Source organism: Primulina tabacum, chromosome 8 (assembly GCF_025594145.1).
Source record: "Primulina tabacum isolate GXHZ01 chromosome 8, ASM2559414v2, whole genome shotgun sequence".
In the NCBI taxonomy this organism is placed as follows: Eukaryota; Viridiplantae; Streptophyta; class Magnoliopsida; order Lamiales; family Gesneriaceae; genus Primulina; species Primulina tabacum.
The window spans coordinates 5,665,871-5,683,563 of NC_134557.1; the positions used below are offsets into that span (position 1 = coordinate 5,665,871).

Below are 17,693 nucleotides of genomic sequence, written 5' to 3' on the forward strand. Positions count from 1 at the left end.
ATGATAACAGAGGAATCAAACGTTAAAAGAAAAGAATATGTTTCACACATTAGATTTCACACGACACAAGAATACTTTGCCTCAGCTTCAACTTTTTAAAAACACCGAGAAATCTTGAAAAACGTTGTTGAATTCCTTTCTTCATCTAAATTTAGTATCTCTTCTCATTATCTTCCTCAAAGAATGTTCTTTTTCTCTTCCTCTCCTTGGCTGTTACACTCTCAAAATATTCCATGTTCGTGTCTATTTGCGAATTATATAAACTAGCGAATCCCATTTCTTTATCAAACTGAACAATCCCACAAAAAAATATTATATACTTTCATCTCTCGATCATCTAATGGCTTCGTCTGTAGCCGCGGATGCATTGGCAGATGCATTGAGACAAAGTCGATCCCACACGAAGACATGCTTTTCCAAGTACTTTAATCTTGACCAGAACGTAAAAAAGGATTAATCGAGTGATCGACATAATATGTTGTACATAGCGATTTTTTTTTCTTGCTTTTTTCTATTAATTATTGCTTTAACCTGTAAATATGATTAACAAAATGTGAAGGTTCAGTGAAAATGGAAAAAGGCTGATGAAGTTCCAGCATTTGAAGGATGAGATAGAGCAAACTATTGAGGACAAGGTTGAAAGATCAAAACTTTGGGAAGGTGCATTTGGTGACATCATTAACTCCACACAGGTAATTGCATGCTCTACGAGTTCGTTAGCATCGGGTGCAAACTATTCTTGTGCAGCACATGCCATTGTAAAAATTATAACACAGTACTTGTATAGATCCAGGTTGTGGATCAGATGTATTTCAAGTAGATATGGCAAATATGCCATTTTTACCTTCTTTTTTTTTCGGTTGAGATTGTCTGAGGCAGCATATGTACATTTTGTATATCAAAGTAGCATTATATATGTTAGTTTGGATTACATTCTAGTGACAAGAGCTTTATCTGCAGGAAGCTGCAATTGTGCCACCTTATGTTGCCCTTGCAATCCGGAATCAACCAGGTGTTTGGGAGTACGTCAAGGTGCACGCCGATAATTTATCTGTGGACAAAATAACTTCCACAGATTACTTGAAGTTCAAAGAAACGGTGTTTGACGAGAAATGGTGAGTTCAAATCACAAAAAGGATGAGTGTATTTCTTTGATGGATATATCTTGATGAACGATAGTGATCAAACCGAGGGTTTGATTCTGCTAATTTGTCGCAGGTCAAATGATGGAAATGCTTTGGAAGTAGATTTTGGGGTGTTCGGTGCTTCTACCCCCAGCCTAGTCCTCTCGAATTCTATCGGAAATGGACTTAGCTATGTCTCGAAGTTCATGACATCGATGCTAAGGGGAAATTATGAGAGTGCAATGCCTTTGGTTGACTACTTGCTCACTCTTTATCATAGTGGAGAGGTAAGTATTCAAATGGACAAGTCCTTCCAAGAATTTGACGTTCGATTAATTTGACGATTCTCGCAGAAACTAATGATCAACGAGACTCTTAATACTGCATCAAAGCTTCAATCAGCATTGGTAATAGCAGAAGTTCATATCTCGGCCTTACCGAAGGAAACGCCTTACCAAAATCTTGAGCAAAAGTAAGAAGTTATGACCCCTTCATGAAATAAAAGAAATATTTTAGAATCCATCTTGGTGTGTAAAATAAATTACATTGAGTAATGCAGGCTCAAAGAATGGGGATTTGAGAAAGGATGGGGTGATAGTGCAGAAAGAGTTGGACAAACAATGAGGATACTTTCTGAGTTACTTCAAGCACCCGATCCTGTGAACATGGAAGAGTTTTTTAGCAGACTTCCAGTTATTTACAACATCGTTATCTTCTCTATTCATGGATACTTTGGACAAGCGGATGTCCTCGGCTTGCCTGATACTGGAGGCCAGGTGAGTAGCTTTGAGAGATAAGAAGTATATAATCGACACTTTTACAGTTAACTTAAATCTTTGAAACTATACAGCAGCCCAAGTATCTTGTTTTGATTGTTATGTCACATATCAACTGCTAGGATAGAGTATGCAGTTGTTGCTCCCTAACAAATATTACAGTTTTGTTACAAAATCTTACACCTGAAAAATTGCACAATTGGTAGTTAAGTTTTGGGTGCACCAACAAACTGAACAGGTGGTTTACATTCTCGATCAAGTAAGAGCTCTGGAGGAAGAACTCTTATCAAGAATTAAGATGCAAGGTTTGACTGTGAAGCCCCGGATTCTCGTGGTACGGGAATAAATAAGAATTTTTCAAAATGGATCAAGGAACTTGAATATATTAGTAGTTGCTTAAATATACAGGTGACTCGGCTGATCCCGGATGCTCAAGGGAACAAATGCAATCAAGAAATGGAGCCTATTGTTAACACAGCTCATTCCCATATCCTCAGGGTGCCGTTTAAGACCGAGAGTGGAGTTCTCGGACCGTGGGTCTCTCGATTCGACATATACCCGTATCTGGAGAGGTTTTCTCAGGTAACTAACTGAACGAGGCATGGAAATTGATTTTCGAATGAACAAACTCTCAATTTTCTTCATGCGTATGATGCTCTAGGATTCCACTGCCAAGATTCTAGAGCTAATGGAAGGTACACCGGACCTTGTACTTGGGAACTACACAGATGGAAACTTAGTGGCATCTATGGTGGCTAACAAACTTGGAGTCACACAGGTTTTATTTTGGACAATTTCTTCTCTATTTTCAATTATCAATCGAAGGAAAAATCCAAAATGGGCATGTATTAATCCCAGGGAACAATTGCTCATGCTTTGGAGAAGACCAAGTATGAAGATTCAGATGTCAAGTGGAAGGAAGTTGATTCTAAATACCATTTTTCTTCCCAGTTCACAGCTGATCTAATAGCAATGAATGCTACTGATTTTATAATCACAAGCACATATCAAGAAATCGCAGGAAGGTTGGTGTTTTCGCTACTCAACTGGTTTACCTCACCAGTTAAAAGGGCCTGTTTCCACACTTGAAAGTTGGCAACTGAATGATTTTTTTATGATCTTTCAGCAAGAAACGTGCAGGACAGTACGAAAGCCATGTAGCATTCACTATGCCAGGGCTTTATAGGGTAGTTTCTGGCATCAATATATTTGATCCCAAGTTCAATATCGCGTCCCCTGGTGCTGATCAATCTGTTTACTTCCCATTCGTGGAGAAAGAGAAGAGATTCACAAAATTTCAATCTGCCATCGGCCAGTTACTTTACAGCAAGGAGGATAATGAAGAGCATATGTAAGTCCATCAATGAAATAAATTGGAACAAGTATGTGAGGTACATATTCAAAACTGATATTTTTCTTTGGGCAGTGGTTTCCTAGCAGATCGAAAGAAACCCGTTATCTTTTCAATGGCAAGGCTCGATATAGTGAAAAATATTACCGGATTGACAGAATGGTACGGGAAGAACAGAAGGGTAAGAAATTTAGTGAACCTTGTTATTGTTGGAGGATTCTTTGATCCATCCAAATCAAAAGATAGGGAAGAAATGGCGGAAATCAAGAAAATGCATGATTTGATTGAGAGATACCAACTCAAAGGGCAAATAAGATGGATAGCAGCACAAACTGACAGATACCGTAACGGCGAGCTTTACCGGTGCATCGCTGACACCAAAGGTGCATTTGTTCAGCCTGCACTTTATGAAGCTTTTGGCCTAACGGTTATCGAAGCAATGAACTGTGGATTGCCTACTTTTGCCACAAATCAAGGAGGTCCAGCGGAGATTATAGTGGATGGGATTTCTGGATTCCATATCGATCCTAACAACGGTGAAGAATCAATGAACAAGATTGCCGATTTTTTCGAGAAATGTAAAGGAGATAACGAGTATTGGAATATGATTTCTCGAGGTGGCCTTAAACGTATAGAAGAATGGTATGCATAGTTTAAGACATGGTATTAAAGGTTTTAAGCTAACGACACCTGTTGGACGTTGTTTCACCCGTTTTTCTTTTGCAGCTACACTTGGAAGATCTATGCAAACAAAGTTCTGAACATGGGATTAACCTATGGATTCTGGAGGCAGTTGCATAAAGAGAAAAAACAGGCTAAACAGCGATACATCGACATGTTCTACAATCTCCAGTTTCGGAATCTGGTACATTTCACTAAGCTATAGTCATTCTTTATTATAGTCATAGATATACTCCCCCTTGAACTAATTATGGAACAATTCTGTAGGCCAAGAATTTAACCGTCCCTGGTGAAGAAAGCAAACCAAAGCATCAAGAATTCAAAACACCAACACCACCAGAACCCGAACAGAAACCAGGACTGAAACCAGAACAAGAACTACAAGATTCAGCACTACCGGCTTTAGAAGAAGTAGGAAGGCAAGTTTTCTCGCCTACTCTAAGACAGAAAATAGATATCCCATTTATATATCCTCCAGCCTAATCGAATTACTCGACTTAAACTGCAGGATCGGCGGTGGAATACGAGGCAAAACTGGGAAAATAGTATCATCACAAGTAGCTGGTATACCATGTGCTTGTCACTGGTTTTGTTTATGCATCTCTTCTTCTATCGTTCTTTATGCTTTGTTCAAGCTGTATGGCAGGTTCAAATGATTCAATTTGCAACTAATAAGTGCAGATGGATCATTTCATGTATCGAATGCCTTTGATTTAACTATAATAATGCTTATTTGGTATTTGACACATAATCGTCACGTTAAGGTTACATCAATGTCACACAAAAAAATGACTAAAATTGTAAAAAATTACAAATTTAACAAAATAAAATGAAATCATATGACATGAATAACAAAAATAGTCAAAAAAACAAAGACGAAAAACTAAATCTGCAATTTTTTAAATTACTTTGAAAATACTTCTTATATAAAAATATTCTGTATTTTACGAGGAGAATATCTACGAGCAATAATTAATATTTATTATGAAATTTAAAATATCTTAAATTATGCAATAATATAAATATTATATTTATTATAGAGCCATATGTGGATGATGAAATAATTATTTATAGATACTTTTAACATTTTATTTTACGGAAAAATCATCATCTTGATATTCGAAGACCGACCGCACGAAAAAGGAAATTTGAAATCAGCCTGACTTCATCGTTGAGAAGTAGAGCTTGAATTTGCAAAACCCCTAAAAACTCCATTACCTGGCGGACAAACACGCGCTCTCGCACTTCGAACCCTCGCCAGAATGCCAATCTCCGCCGCCATCCAACGTACGCTGTTCAAAGACAAGGACGGCGGCGGCGCCGGTGGAGGAGATACCCGTATCACCATAATCAAAGATCGCTTCTTAAGCTTCTTAATCTGGCAATTCCTCCAATCTACTTGCGTATTCTTCATCTTCAAGACCATTTTCCTTTCCCCCTTCACAGCGAAACCTTTTACTCCCACTTTTCTATCATTGCTTTCTTTCCTTGCTATCCACTTTTCCCTACTCCTTTGTTCCATCTCCATCTTTTTTCTTTCCTCTCCTCATCTCCTTCCCGTAGCTTCTCCCATCGATGTTTCTCTTGCCTTGCTCCGCCTTATTTTTGTTCCCGGCGGTCAAAATTCTTCGGAATCGAGGAAGAAGGTGAGAGTTTGGTTGAGCTTTACTTTGTTCGTGAGCGTGTTCGCGGTTGCTGGGGCATTGTTTGCTATTTTCATCTGCTGGGGTTGCGATGTTTATCACATACAGTCAGTTTCTAATTCTAAGACCAAGAGAGCTGGGTTAGTTGGGAATTTGGGGTTTCGGGGTTTTATAATGGGCCTGTTCTATGCGTTGCATTATGTTTATAAGCAACGGTGGGTTTTGCGCTTCCCGATTATTCAGGTATCCGCTTTTCGTTATCTCCAAGCATTTCTTTGTATTTTTGGTCAGTTTACCAGTCTTAAGCAGAAGGTTGATAAAACAGTGGCTTGTTAGATGCGTTAGACAGAACTAAGTATTAGATTAAAGAGATTCGAAGAGAAATGAATCTTTCTGACATTGTTAAATTAGCGAATTGATAAATGTTGTCTGTGCTCCACTCGATTACTTTTCCTAAGACTATGGGTCTATTCCTACTCTGAAACTTAAAAGAAAGCCATATCCATTATCTGCTATCAATAGTTATTAATCATATTATAACATCTAACTCTGAGGTTTGATTATCCTGAACATTCTGTAGCATTGATTAGATATTTCCTCGGACATATGATATAAATTTCCATAGATTGGGAACTATTGTTTAGTTTAATGAATTTGCTGATCCATCTTCTTGTGTCTGCAGCGCCCTCCTTTCTTTAGCTTTAAGATGGGGCTTCCTCTAGCTGTGGGACGAGCTTTAAGGTTTTCAACTACTGGTTACTTAATATCTGGTTCACTTGCATTTTTCCTGCCTGCTGAGTACAGAAGCCAAGCCTCAGGGAGAAAGTTTGTTGTTGAACAGATTATATTCTATTTTGGAAGTTTTCTAATGATTTTTTGTTGGGAATTAAGTGACCACCTACACCAGGTTTCTCCACCAACTAGCTTGTTGCTATTGCTTCTGTTTTTTGTACTGTTTGTACCTTTATAAATCCTGCAGTGCTTTTCTTTTTTAGACAAAAATCCTTTAAGACTTCTAATTTGACCTTTCTGATTACTTAGCCTGTTAACCATAGTGTTTCTCTACAGGTGCTTCATACAAAGAGGTTTGTATTTGCTCCTCTAAAAGGATCAGCCGCAGCAGAAACAAATCCAAGTGACCAGCTTCTAGCGACACTTGAGGAAAGCACGCCAAAGTCTCTTTTGCAATATCTTGCTTATCTCGATCTCTGTATGTTGTGTGAGAGTAATGTTGATACATGGCGCCTAGCTGCATTCTTTGAGGAAACCGGTGAAACTTATAAAAGAATTATAGCTTCATGTCTGGGGCCTTTGGAAAACTTCGCTAAAGAACTTGCTGCAGGTCTAGAGAGCTCATCAGTTGGTAACTCGTTGCAGTTGTCTTGTCAGTTAACTTCGCCAAACAACCAGCTTGTGGTTTTGAGACTTTCAGAATCATTTTATGATTCCCAGGTATATTATTAATGTTTCCTGATCATGCCCAACAAGTAAAAATATCATTATCCAAATTCTGAATGATAGGATCATCAACTTATCTAGGAACATATTGTTTGCTGGTGTAAAAAGATACACGGTCAGATCATATTTTTCATTTATTTGGAGTTTGCTGTTTTGTGCTATATATTCTAAATATCCCCTCTGGACTTCTAGTAGAACATTCAGCCTTGAGCACTCTGAAATTTGAGAGTTATGAAGCAAAACTGAGCTTCTGACTAATGTAGCTGGTTTTAGTAGAATAAAAAACTCGAAGGCTGCATGTAGTGGCTGGTGGTATATTGGAGTGATTTTTATTGATTTATAAATAATTAGATTTTCAGTAGATAAAAATCACAGGCCATAATTGGTAACATATTTTGTACTTCTGATTGAAGATAGGATAATTAACTTGTATAACATTGGAATGACAATTTTGCCTCCTTTCATTTTTTCTCATCATCTTTGCTTCACCTTCTCGCTACACAACTGCTAACTCCAAGCTACTCTACTTTCTCCCCCCTTCTCCTTTCCCTCCGTCCTCACTCTCTAAACCTGCAGCTGCAGCACTTGTCCTTTGCCAGCCATTTTTAACTTATCTGCCCCGTCTTTTGCTTCCCTTCCCCAATGCCAGTCCTTCATTTTACCACCTCGCTCCCCGTTTCTCCTAGTCTCTCTTCCCTCTTATTCCTCTCCCGCCTTTCATGTTTCATCACAAGTGATATTGTTTCACATCAGCAAGCTTCCAAGTGTGAATGGGTGGAGGACTGAGGGGTAAAAGATAGAGATTGGTTTGAGGAACAGTGCAGTCAACAGTGGAGCAGGTGAGATGTGGGAGGAGTACATTGGAGATAGCCAGATGCATTTATCCATTGTTTACAGGCACATACAAAAAATTTTGGGCTGCATCGGTCACACCAAATGAAGTATTAAGCCGATAAAATATGCCATCCAACCTAATCAAACCTACCATACACAAAAACATGTGATGAAAACCAGCATTTATACCTTCATACTGTGCTATGTTTAGTAACTCTGAAAGAGTTCATTATTCAGCATCAATGAAACCTGATCGACATTGCTAAGCATAAAGATTGCTATAAATTTGGATAGTTAGTTCCTTTGGACTTGATTGGATCATTAATTGGTACCCCCATCCAACAATTCTCATTTTGATTGAAACACTTCTGATGAGTGCATTAATATTGATACCCTCATATTTACACATACAATATTAGCATGGGTTACTGCATAAATTATTCTACTAACTTCATACAGTGTGGGCATATCATAGCAAAATTTGAGATTCACATTTAAATTGAGGAAATTTTAGTCTCTCTCTGGAAGGTTTTGTGTTGCTGAAATAGTAAGTTTAGTCGGAGAAGACTACAAAGAAATACTTTATAACTTGCAGCTTGTTGCGGTAATCATGAAGCATTATTTTTCTTCTTATGGTTGTCAAAAATTGATTAATGAAACTTGAAGTACTTCTGTAACCTTTTGAAAAACAAATAAAGTAAACATACTATTTGTTTGGTGTTGTTGCATAAATTAGAATTTCATTGGGAACAAAAGGGAGAACTGGTAATTGTTTAATGTGATATTTGTCTAGAATCGTTCCCAACTTCCTTAAGGGGGAAATGAAGCTAATTTGTTGTCAACTATTTTCAGCTTTTTTCATGGTGTGCTCGAATTGTTTCCTCCTTAACTGCACGATCACACAAGGAGGACAGGTTTGGTGTTGCTCAACTGTCAGGTAGCAATACTGCTGTGATCTCAACATTGCTAGCTAGTTTGTTAGCTGTTGAAACTCTCATTGGGAAAAAGACCAACATACCATCTGAACATGATCTCATCGGTCCTACTGGAATCAAATGGACAACCATGAACACAGGGAGAAGAGAGTCAACGGGTAATACCATGGGAAAAATAAGAGGCAGCCCTGTTTATGCCAAAGCATATGCATTGGCTGATATTTTGAGAAGTTCAGTTTATCTAATCGTTTCTGCGTTTCATGATGAGATGCTGAATAGTGGCAAAGCGGGAGGTCTTGAGAAGGATTGGATCATAAGCAGCAAGCCTCTGTATGGAACACGTGATCTTCTTCTACAAAAATTGCATCTCTTCTTGGATTTCCAGGCTAATTAGTACTTGGATTGGTTTTTGGGTTTCTCTTGTTCCTTGCGGAGATATTGTAAACAAGGTGCTTCTGCTTAAAGCTACTCTTTCTTGCTCAAGATGCATAGTCGAGACTTTGATGAAAGTGCCCAAGATGGAAAAGCAAATATATAATAAAAATTCATGTTGTCTACACCTTGGAAGAAAAACTTTGGAATATACTAAAGCATTAAACTATGGATTTGAAGATTTCTGGAAGAAGGAAAAACCTGAGAAAGCTCAACTTGCTCCAATCTGTTTGCGTTTTCTTGATTTCATAGTCTTAACTTAGATTGTTTCTAGAGTTTTTTTGGATGCTATGCACATTGGATATGTGGTCCTGGCCATGTTACTGGGACAAGAAAATTTTCAAAGATTGTGCGGTGCTACTAATGCAGAATGAGAGAGTATAGCTTCTTCACGCAGTCTTTGTTTATCCTTGTGATTGATTAATCGCTAATTCGATGTCTCGAGGAATCCTAAAATCAGAAGCAACCTAAAGGCGTAGCTATTATTCTTACCTTCTATTTTTGACTAATTTTATTTCAAATAAAAGAAATTGCAAAAAAATAGATGAAAAAAATATGTGAATGGCATGTGGCCTGGTGTGGTAAACATCGAGTGGCATGAAATTTCTTGTTTGAAACTGGATGATAAAATTAAACAGTTAATATTTAATAATATTCATGTTTATTTATATATCGGAAAACCCAGTCGATCGGACCCAATAGCAAACTTTGCTGCTTTATTAGTCCTGACTTTTTTTGGGTATAATAATATTAATATTCACTATATTATTAAAATAAGTTGTTATATTAATAAAATTTGATGTTATAGTTTTTATTCAAATACCAAAATTACTCGTCTTACTTAATATTTTTGTTCAAGAAAAAGTCTATTATCATAAATTTATTGACATTCAATACATTTTTTTTAATGAAAAATGGAGGCTTTGAAAGTTAATAAAAAATAAAAAATGGAAAAGAATTTGCATGTCATTTTGATTTTGGTCTCGGTTGCGTGCTGGGGAACTTCACAATAATTCTTATATATATCATCGATTATTATTATTATTATTATATTAGAGAATGAAACGACCATTTTGAAGATAGCAGGAATTCTCGCCGTTCCTGCGCCTATGAATTCCACCTCAATCACTGTGTCTTGCTGCGTCGGTGCCACCACTCTCAATCACAGGACACCAAAATGGAAGGCCAAACCGCTCAGAGCGGCGCTGGTGGAGAAGTCGAAGCCCGTGCCTTCCCTCAGAGGCGGAGGCGGAGGCGGAGGCGGAGGCGGGGAGAATGCCGCTTCTATTGTCCTGCGTGTGAGAGATGATGACTCCACGTCCAGAGCTAATGCCAGAGACCGAGCTGATGATATGCAAGCAGAAGCCAGGGCAATGGCCCGTGCCGTTGATGCTTCTGTCTACAGCCCAGAAAACTTGACCCGTATATATGGCTCCCGACCAATCAAGTTGGTGGGAAGGACGGTGGAGATTTTCGCCGGAGTGGGTGCATTCGCTCTAAATCTGTGGCTGGACAGAGTCAACGGCGGGCTTGATAGGAACCAAAGATTGCGAGCTATTGAGCTCAGAAAGACTTTCACTCGATTGGGACCTACTTTTGTCAAAATTGGCCAGGGATTGTCCACGAGGCCGGATTTGTGCCCGCCTATATATCTCGAGGAGCTTTCTCAGTTGCAGGTACCCTATATTCCATTTACAGTTAATCTTGGTTTATCGACATTTTATATGGGTATTGACAAATCAGATTATAACACACAACTGGTGATCTTTTCAAGTGAGGATGCATCGATCATGATTGTCTTTCATCAGTGAGATGGAATATGCCAATAATTTGTTTATTACTGTAGTAAGAAATGCGGATTGAAAGTTGCAAACATCTGCTTTTGCTTGTTATTTACTTAAAAATATGACTGAGAGAACTATTTTAACTTTTAATTGTTTATCGTATCCTACTGTTTATCAGAATTATGATCTGATTCAATAAAAAGACTACTTCATGTCTAAGGAACAAGCAGCTATTTTACTTTGAGTGATATCCTCTTTCTTTATTGAGATTAAAAACTTGTTTCTGAACCACAGTTTTAGTATCTTTTATACCACCCCGTTTAGTGAGTAAATCATAGAACTTGTATTACTGATATAGACTGAAGTATAATTTGCAATTAGTATTTGATTTGATATCTGTTATTACCTTAAATCAACAGACAGGAAATCTCAAGAGCGGCCATCTCTGCTTGAAGTTTATTTTCGCTGCTTTTTTAGGAATGGTCTTGGTTCTATGTTTTCTTGGAGTTTTTGAAAACAAATTTATTTGTTACTGGTGGCATCATTGAATCTTTCTATTGCAAAAGTGGGCAGAGTTGCATGAACTAGAAAGATATTCAATATAATGTGTATCTTATAATATGTTTTTATAATCATATACATTTTCCAGTAATCTAGTCAACTTTACCTTTATCTAAATAATTATTTTCACCACTTTATTTAGTTTCAGACAATATCCTTGAAATAATGATAGTGAATTTCAAGCACACCGATTGATTTTTAAGGATAAAAATAAGCATTAAAGAAATCAATGTGAAACTAGCTTTCACAAACTGCCCTTTTTGCCTTAAAGTCTTGCAGTGTGATCCTTCATTTTAAAACCCAAACCTGTCTATTTCTTCAAGCATCAACGGTGCAACTTTGAGCCATCATATTTTCGAATTGCGGTCTCAGTGACTATAATTAGGTCGATATAACTTAGCATTACCTGATGCTAAGTTGATTAAATGATGTGATTTTCTTGTTGTTGTTGGAGTAGGATGCATTACCCACATTTCCAGATTCGGAAGCTTTTTCTTGTATTGAGAAAGAGTTGGGACGTCCGCTTGATTCTATTTACTCATCAATATCTGCATCTCCAATTGCGGCTGCCAGTCTAGGCCAAGTTTACAAGGCACAACTGAGGTTCTCTGGGCAGATTGTCGCTGTGAAGGTGCAAAGACCTGGTATTGAAGAAGCAATAGGGCTAGATTTTTACCTGCTACGAGGTTTAGGTTTTCTTATAAATAAGTACGTTGATATAATTTCAAGTGACGTCGTGGCTCTCATAGACGAATTCGCTAGAAGAGTTTACCAAGAACTCAATTATGTACAGGTTAGTTTTCTAGATTATTCTATTTCACTGAAGCTCTTCCAAGTTTGTCGTAATATTGCATGTGGTGTCTACTAGGACACACTCTTTGCCCTTCATTTAGTTGCATGAACTAGAAAGCTAGTAGGTTTGAATGTTAATTTTGACAGGTCTATGCAGGAGGGTCAAAATGCAAGGAGATTTAAAAAGTTGTATGCCGACAAAGAAGATGTTCTTGTTCCAGATATTTTCTGGGACTACACGAGTAGAAAAGTGCTAACTATGGAGTGGGTTGAAGGGGTCAAACTAAATGAGCAAGATGCCATAGAGCGGCAGGGGCTCAAAGTTCTGGATCTGGTAAACACTGGGATTCAATGCAGTCTTAGACAGCTGCTTGAGTATGGCTATTTCCACGCTGATCCTCATCCAGGGAATCTCTTAGCGACACCTGATGGGAAGCTTGCTTTTCTTGATTTTGGAATGATGAGCGAGACTCCTGAACAAGCAAGATCTGCGATAATTGGTCATGTTGTGCACATGGTTAATCGAGACTATGAAGCTATGGCACGTGATTATTATGTTTTGGACTTTTTGTCCCCTGATGTGGATGTATCTCCTATTGTACCAGCTCTAAGGAACTTCTTTGATGATGCTCTAAATTCAACTGTAAGCGAGCTCAATTTCAAGACCATTGTGGATGGTTTGGGTGCTGTCTTGTATCAATACCCGTTCAACGGTAAGGGTTTACTTTCCTTGAAATCATCTCTACTAACTGCATTTGATAGGTCAAGTCTATGTGAGAACATTGTCCTACTTCACGCAGAGGGTGAAGAAATTTTAGGGTATATATATTTCTTCAAAAGTTGATTGTAAGAAGGAATTTAGGAAAATAGAGGAGAACGATGTAGAAAACTGTCTTAGTTGATGTATCCTGGCTGATAAACGATACCTGAGAATGTTATTTCGGTGAAAAAGGATGATTTGGTTTATATTTTAAATATGGATTAATGTTACTGAAAATCGGCTCAAAGAAAAAACATTGTTCTTTATTGCAGCAAGAAGAATCCACAAAGCCACTGAAAATTAACTGTCCAATGTACTTCGTTTAGATTCCTGATAGAACTCAAATAGCAATTTGGTGTCTGAATCCGTCTGCTGATGGACTGAAACCATTGCATCCAAAAATTCATAATTCTGAGATGATGAGTTGAATGAAGTTTTTGTATAGGCTAGGTTCCTTTTTATGCTTAACTGTGGGTTGTGTTTATGGGTAGACCTTCATTTGATAGCCTCGAGCATAAATCTTCTGATAAGTCCTTACCTCAAAGCGAAAAGTATGAATTCCAGACTAGCAAAGTTCTTGCCACTTGTCTGTACTGCATACACAATCTGTAGCAGGTGGTCATCGTAATAAATATTGTATGAAAATCAGTTCTTTTTTCTCATTTTTTGTAAATTGGAAATATGTCTAGTAATTTATGTTAGCTAAAGAGTTTTGGTGCTAGGTTGTTTATTACATAATTCAAATGTTACAACCAGGTATCATGCCTTTATCTGCATTTCTGATTGCTATTTTTACTTTATTTATTTTTGCAGTTCCAGCTTATTATGCGTTGATTTTGAGGTCTCTCACTGTTCTAGAAGGTTTAGCTCTATATGCTGACCCTAATTTCAAGGTCCTGGCTGCGTCATATCCATATTTTGCTAAAAGGCTTCTTACAGATCCTAATCCATATCTGAGAGATGCACTTATTGAGCTGCTTTTCAAGGATGGAAGATTCAGGCATGTGTAGTCTAAATTGTTTAGTTCTTGTTAGTGTAAGTGCGATTCGCCCGATTCATTGACAGAATTAGAAGCTTACTCTAATTGTTTATGACAGGTGGAATAGACTTGAAAACTTGCTGGTTCAAGGGAAGAAAGACCAAGATTTTTCTGCCAAAGATGCTCTACAACCTGTTCTCAAACTATTGTTGGGTGCTGATGGTGAAGACCTGAGGGTTTTGGTAATTAAAGAAACTGTTCGCGCTACTGAAGCTGTTGTTCTGGGTTCAGTGCTTGAATCATACAACTCTATGCCTGATCTTGTTCGGTCTCTTATCTATAATGCTAATACAACCAGTTCATTTGCAATGAACATTGCCGAACAGGAAAGTATGCTGGAGCTTAGGGCACAGGTATTCAGAATATGGGCACTTCTACAATCCTCAAATAACTTTGATCCCAGTATTTTGCAGCCCATAATTCAGGTTAGAATTATTCCTCATCTTCCTTAAGTTTACTTTACAAAAACTGCAATACCTCCTGAAGTCCGGGTAACATTACATTTGCAGTCATTGCTAAGATCAGTGTGCGAATAATATTCATTGTATTGTTAATCTACCGTGAGAGGTAATTAAAATAGTTATGCTCTGACTAACTTGAATAATAAAAAACTCTTAACACACCTCCTCAAACTTGAGTTTGTATATGCTATATTATTAGTGGCTTGTCACAAATACAATGTTGTGACCGCCTAATACCTCGACCGTCTAGGCGGTTGAATTTTTTTAGTAATTTTTTATAGATAATCATATATAATCATGCAATATAATCACAAAACCGCCTTGAATTTTTTTAAGTAATTTTTTGTAGATAATCTTATATAATCATGAAATATAATCACAAATAGTCATCATTTTTATGTAAAATGTTTGATTAAATAATGTTTAAGCATAAAGAAGCTTCATACAATATAATATTATCTGGATAATGTGCAAATAAATATAAAAATGCAAACTAATAAAATAATTAATAAATATTCATGATCATATTAATGTTATTATGCTAACAAAATAATATGATTACTTCTACCAAAAAACTAAGTTTAAATTTCAAAGTTTCATTACATCACTAGAGCAAGTACTAGACTAAAATTCCAACTCCGGTTGTTTATCTTTTTCCGTTAATCTTCAGTAATAAATCAATAATAATAAGAAAAAAACAAATTTGATTTTTGAAATCACAAAATCTGAAAATATTATGAAAAAATATATTAAATAATAAATATACAATGTCTAACCAAAGCTTCTTGTTGCTGGCGGCGGGTGGCGACAGACAGTTTGTGTGGTAGCCTTAGTGGTTGGTAGTGAGAAGGAATTAAAACCAAAAGTTCAAAAAAAAAGTGGGGTGTGATTTAAATAACTAGGGTTTTGAGTTTTAAAATTAGTTGACTTTGACTAGATTTTTAAAATTTGTTAACTACAACTTAAAAATGTTGACTGTTTCACTTGGCCGCCTGCTCGCTGCATCCACCCGTCTCGACCGCCTACCGCCTCGACCGTCATTTAGAATACTGCACAAATATATCGATTTCTGGAACTAGTCCATGTCCCTCTAAACAAATCAGCCAAGTGATTATCAGTTTCCGTAAGGATCAAATCAGCATCGCAAAGTGATAATTTTATATGCCATGATCTTTGCGTTAGGCATCAAATTTGAAACAATATAGATTAGGTGCTTTGTTATTGCAAATTAAATCCAGGGTATGTTCTGCTACTTTATGTTTAGACTTTAAATCAGTTCATGACATATATTTTAGTTCTTAATTTTTGGTGAAATCAAATGACCAGAATGCAGTAGCCCCTGGTAGATCTCTATCATATTCTCACCTAGCATAAATATCATCGATATATTTGACTATCTCTGTTTATTATGAACCACAATCCCAAGCAAAGAGAAGTTTGAAACATGGTGATTGAATTAAAAGGGGAAAGGTGGATTATGATCCAGATCCATAGTGTACCATATTATGAGTTAAGCCTCATTTCAATCCATAGTGGAAGAAAAATAGTATTTTGTTGTTTTGCTTTTGAAGAGCAAACGTTCGCTCGTATGAGCTGACCCAAGAAGCTTTTTTTATCGAACCAGGTTCTGCTAGAACCAGGAGCACGAAGATTGGGCGGGCGTTTTGTTGGTGGAATCACTCAACGACTCGCTGCACGCTTACTACAGCAAGTTCTCCGGGCTCCACCCTCAATCCCTGCTCCAACTTCGTAATATATTTCCAACTATTTAATATCTTTGTAAATTGATTCTTCTATTTACTGTGGGGGCTCGATACCCCCTCCACGTTATGTCTGATACAAAAACTAAACAGAAACTCACATATGATATGCTTTGTCGAAAATGAGATTGGTGTCGAAACTCTTCCTTAAATATAGAAAATTCCTCCGACTAATGATAGAATGACTATTGCAATGTAAAACTTTTATTGGCACTGTTTTTTCTTCTATTTTATGTTCTCATTTTTTCGATTTGCTAATCAATAAGAGTATGTCTGATGTGAGACGGTCTCACGAATATTTATATGTGAGAACCTTACCGATATTCACAATAAAAAGTAATACTCTTAGCATAAAAAGTAATATTTTTTCATGGATGACCCAAATAAGAGATCTGTCTCATAAAATTGTGACTCATGACACCGTTTCACACAAGTTTTTGTCAATCAATAATTTATACATTAAAATTTTACTCGGTCTCACGAATATTTATATGTGAGAACCTTACCGATATTCACAATAAAAAGTAATATTTTTGCATGGATGACCCAAATAAGAGATCTGTCTCATAAAATGTGACTTATGACACCGTTTCACACAAGTTTTTGTCAATCAATAATTTATACATTAAAATTTTACTTTATACATTTAAATTTATAATTGATTTGGTTAATGCTTTGGAACTCTCTTCACCAAACCTTGAATTATTCATCCAGGTCATACTTCAAAATAATTTTTTTATCAACTTTCGTAGGATACGAGGTATTGTAATTTGTAAATACGATTGATTCAAAATACTTTTCATGTGAAGATACTTTAATTTAATAATTGTGTTGTTTTAATGTTATTTTTTCATATATATTCCAAGCCTGAATTTTATAATTTTATGAAATATTGAGTTCAGCCTTTATTGAATTTCTTGTTGAGACCTCACATCAAAATACATAAATTGAATTTGTCCCGGTAAAACTCGCCAGAAATCTATAAACAACGAACACACTCACATTTCTACGTACACTCTCTCATTACTTAGTCAAATGTTCTACTTACTTGAGATTTTTATAGAACTCATTTTACTTTGTGATTCCGGTAATATCCGGCGAAATTCGTCACCTGAACTATCAAGTGTAAGTCTGTCAATTAGATATTCTCTAATCGAGTAATATATATTTTTGGCTACATCACAAATATATATTTCGTAATTGATCTTAATATTTATTATTTAGCAAATAATTTTTTACATAATTAAAATTACTATACTGTGAATTAATGAGTTGGTCTCTTTTGAGAATTTCTCATGTATC

The 17,693-nt window shown here is 36.6% G+C and overlaps 3 protein-coding genes across 3 annotated transcripts; all 3 read left to right on the forward strand.

The window, feature by feature from the left end:
• The first annotated feature begins 204 nt into the window (after positions 1-204).
• On the forward strand, positions 205-4,634 carry LOC142553301 (sucrose synthase 5-like). Its single transcript, XM_075663464.1, has 15 exons — positions 205-420; positions 560-692; positions 961-1,115; positions 1,219-1,411; positions 1,478-1,596; positions 1,684-1,900; positions 2,139-2,234; positions 2,309-2,482; positions 2,562-2,678; positions 2,759-2,925; positions 3,027-3,251; positions 3,327-3,893; positions 3,978-4,116; positions 4,200-4,351; positions 4,441-4,634. The coding sequence occupies exons 1-15, from the start codon at positions 341-343 to the stop codon at positions 4,586-4,588; spliced, it is 2,682 nt and encodes an 893-aa protein (XP_075519579.1). The 5' UTR covers positions 205-340; the 3' UTR covers positions 4,589-4,634.
• Positions 4,635-5,040: 406 nt separating this feature from the next.
• LOC142553302 (uncharacterized) lies at positions 5,041-9,642 on the forward strand. The gene is made up of 4 exons (XM_075663465.1): positions 5,041-5,818; positions 6,258-6,482; positions 6,644-7,027; positions 8,720-9,642. The coding sequence occupies exons 1-4, from the start codon at positions 5,195-5,197 to the stop codon at positions 9,194-9,196; spliced, it is 1,710 nt and encodes a 569-aa protein (XP_075519580.1). The 5' UTR covers positions 5,041-5,194; the 3' UTR covers positions 9,197-9,642.
• Positions 9,643-10,278: 636 nt separating this feature from the next.
• On the forward strand, positions 10,279-16,619 carry LOC142553303 (protein ACTIVITY OF BC1 COMPLEX KINASE 3, chloroplastic-like). Its single transcript, XM_075663466.1, has 6 exons — positions 10,279-10,910; positions 12,037-12,372; positions 12,529-13,084; positions 13,945-14,131; positions 14,229-14,595; positions 16,256-16,619. The coding sequence occupies exons 1-6, from the start codon at positions 10,344-10,346 to the stop codon at positions 16,382-16,384; spliced, it is 2,142 nt and encodes a 713-aa protein (XP_075519581.1). The 5' UTR covers positions 10,279-10,343; the 3' UTR covers positions 16,385-16,619.
• The last annotated feature ends 1,074 nt before the right edge of the window (positions 16,620-17,693 follow it).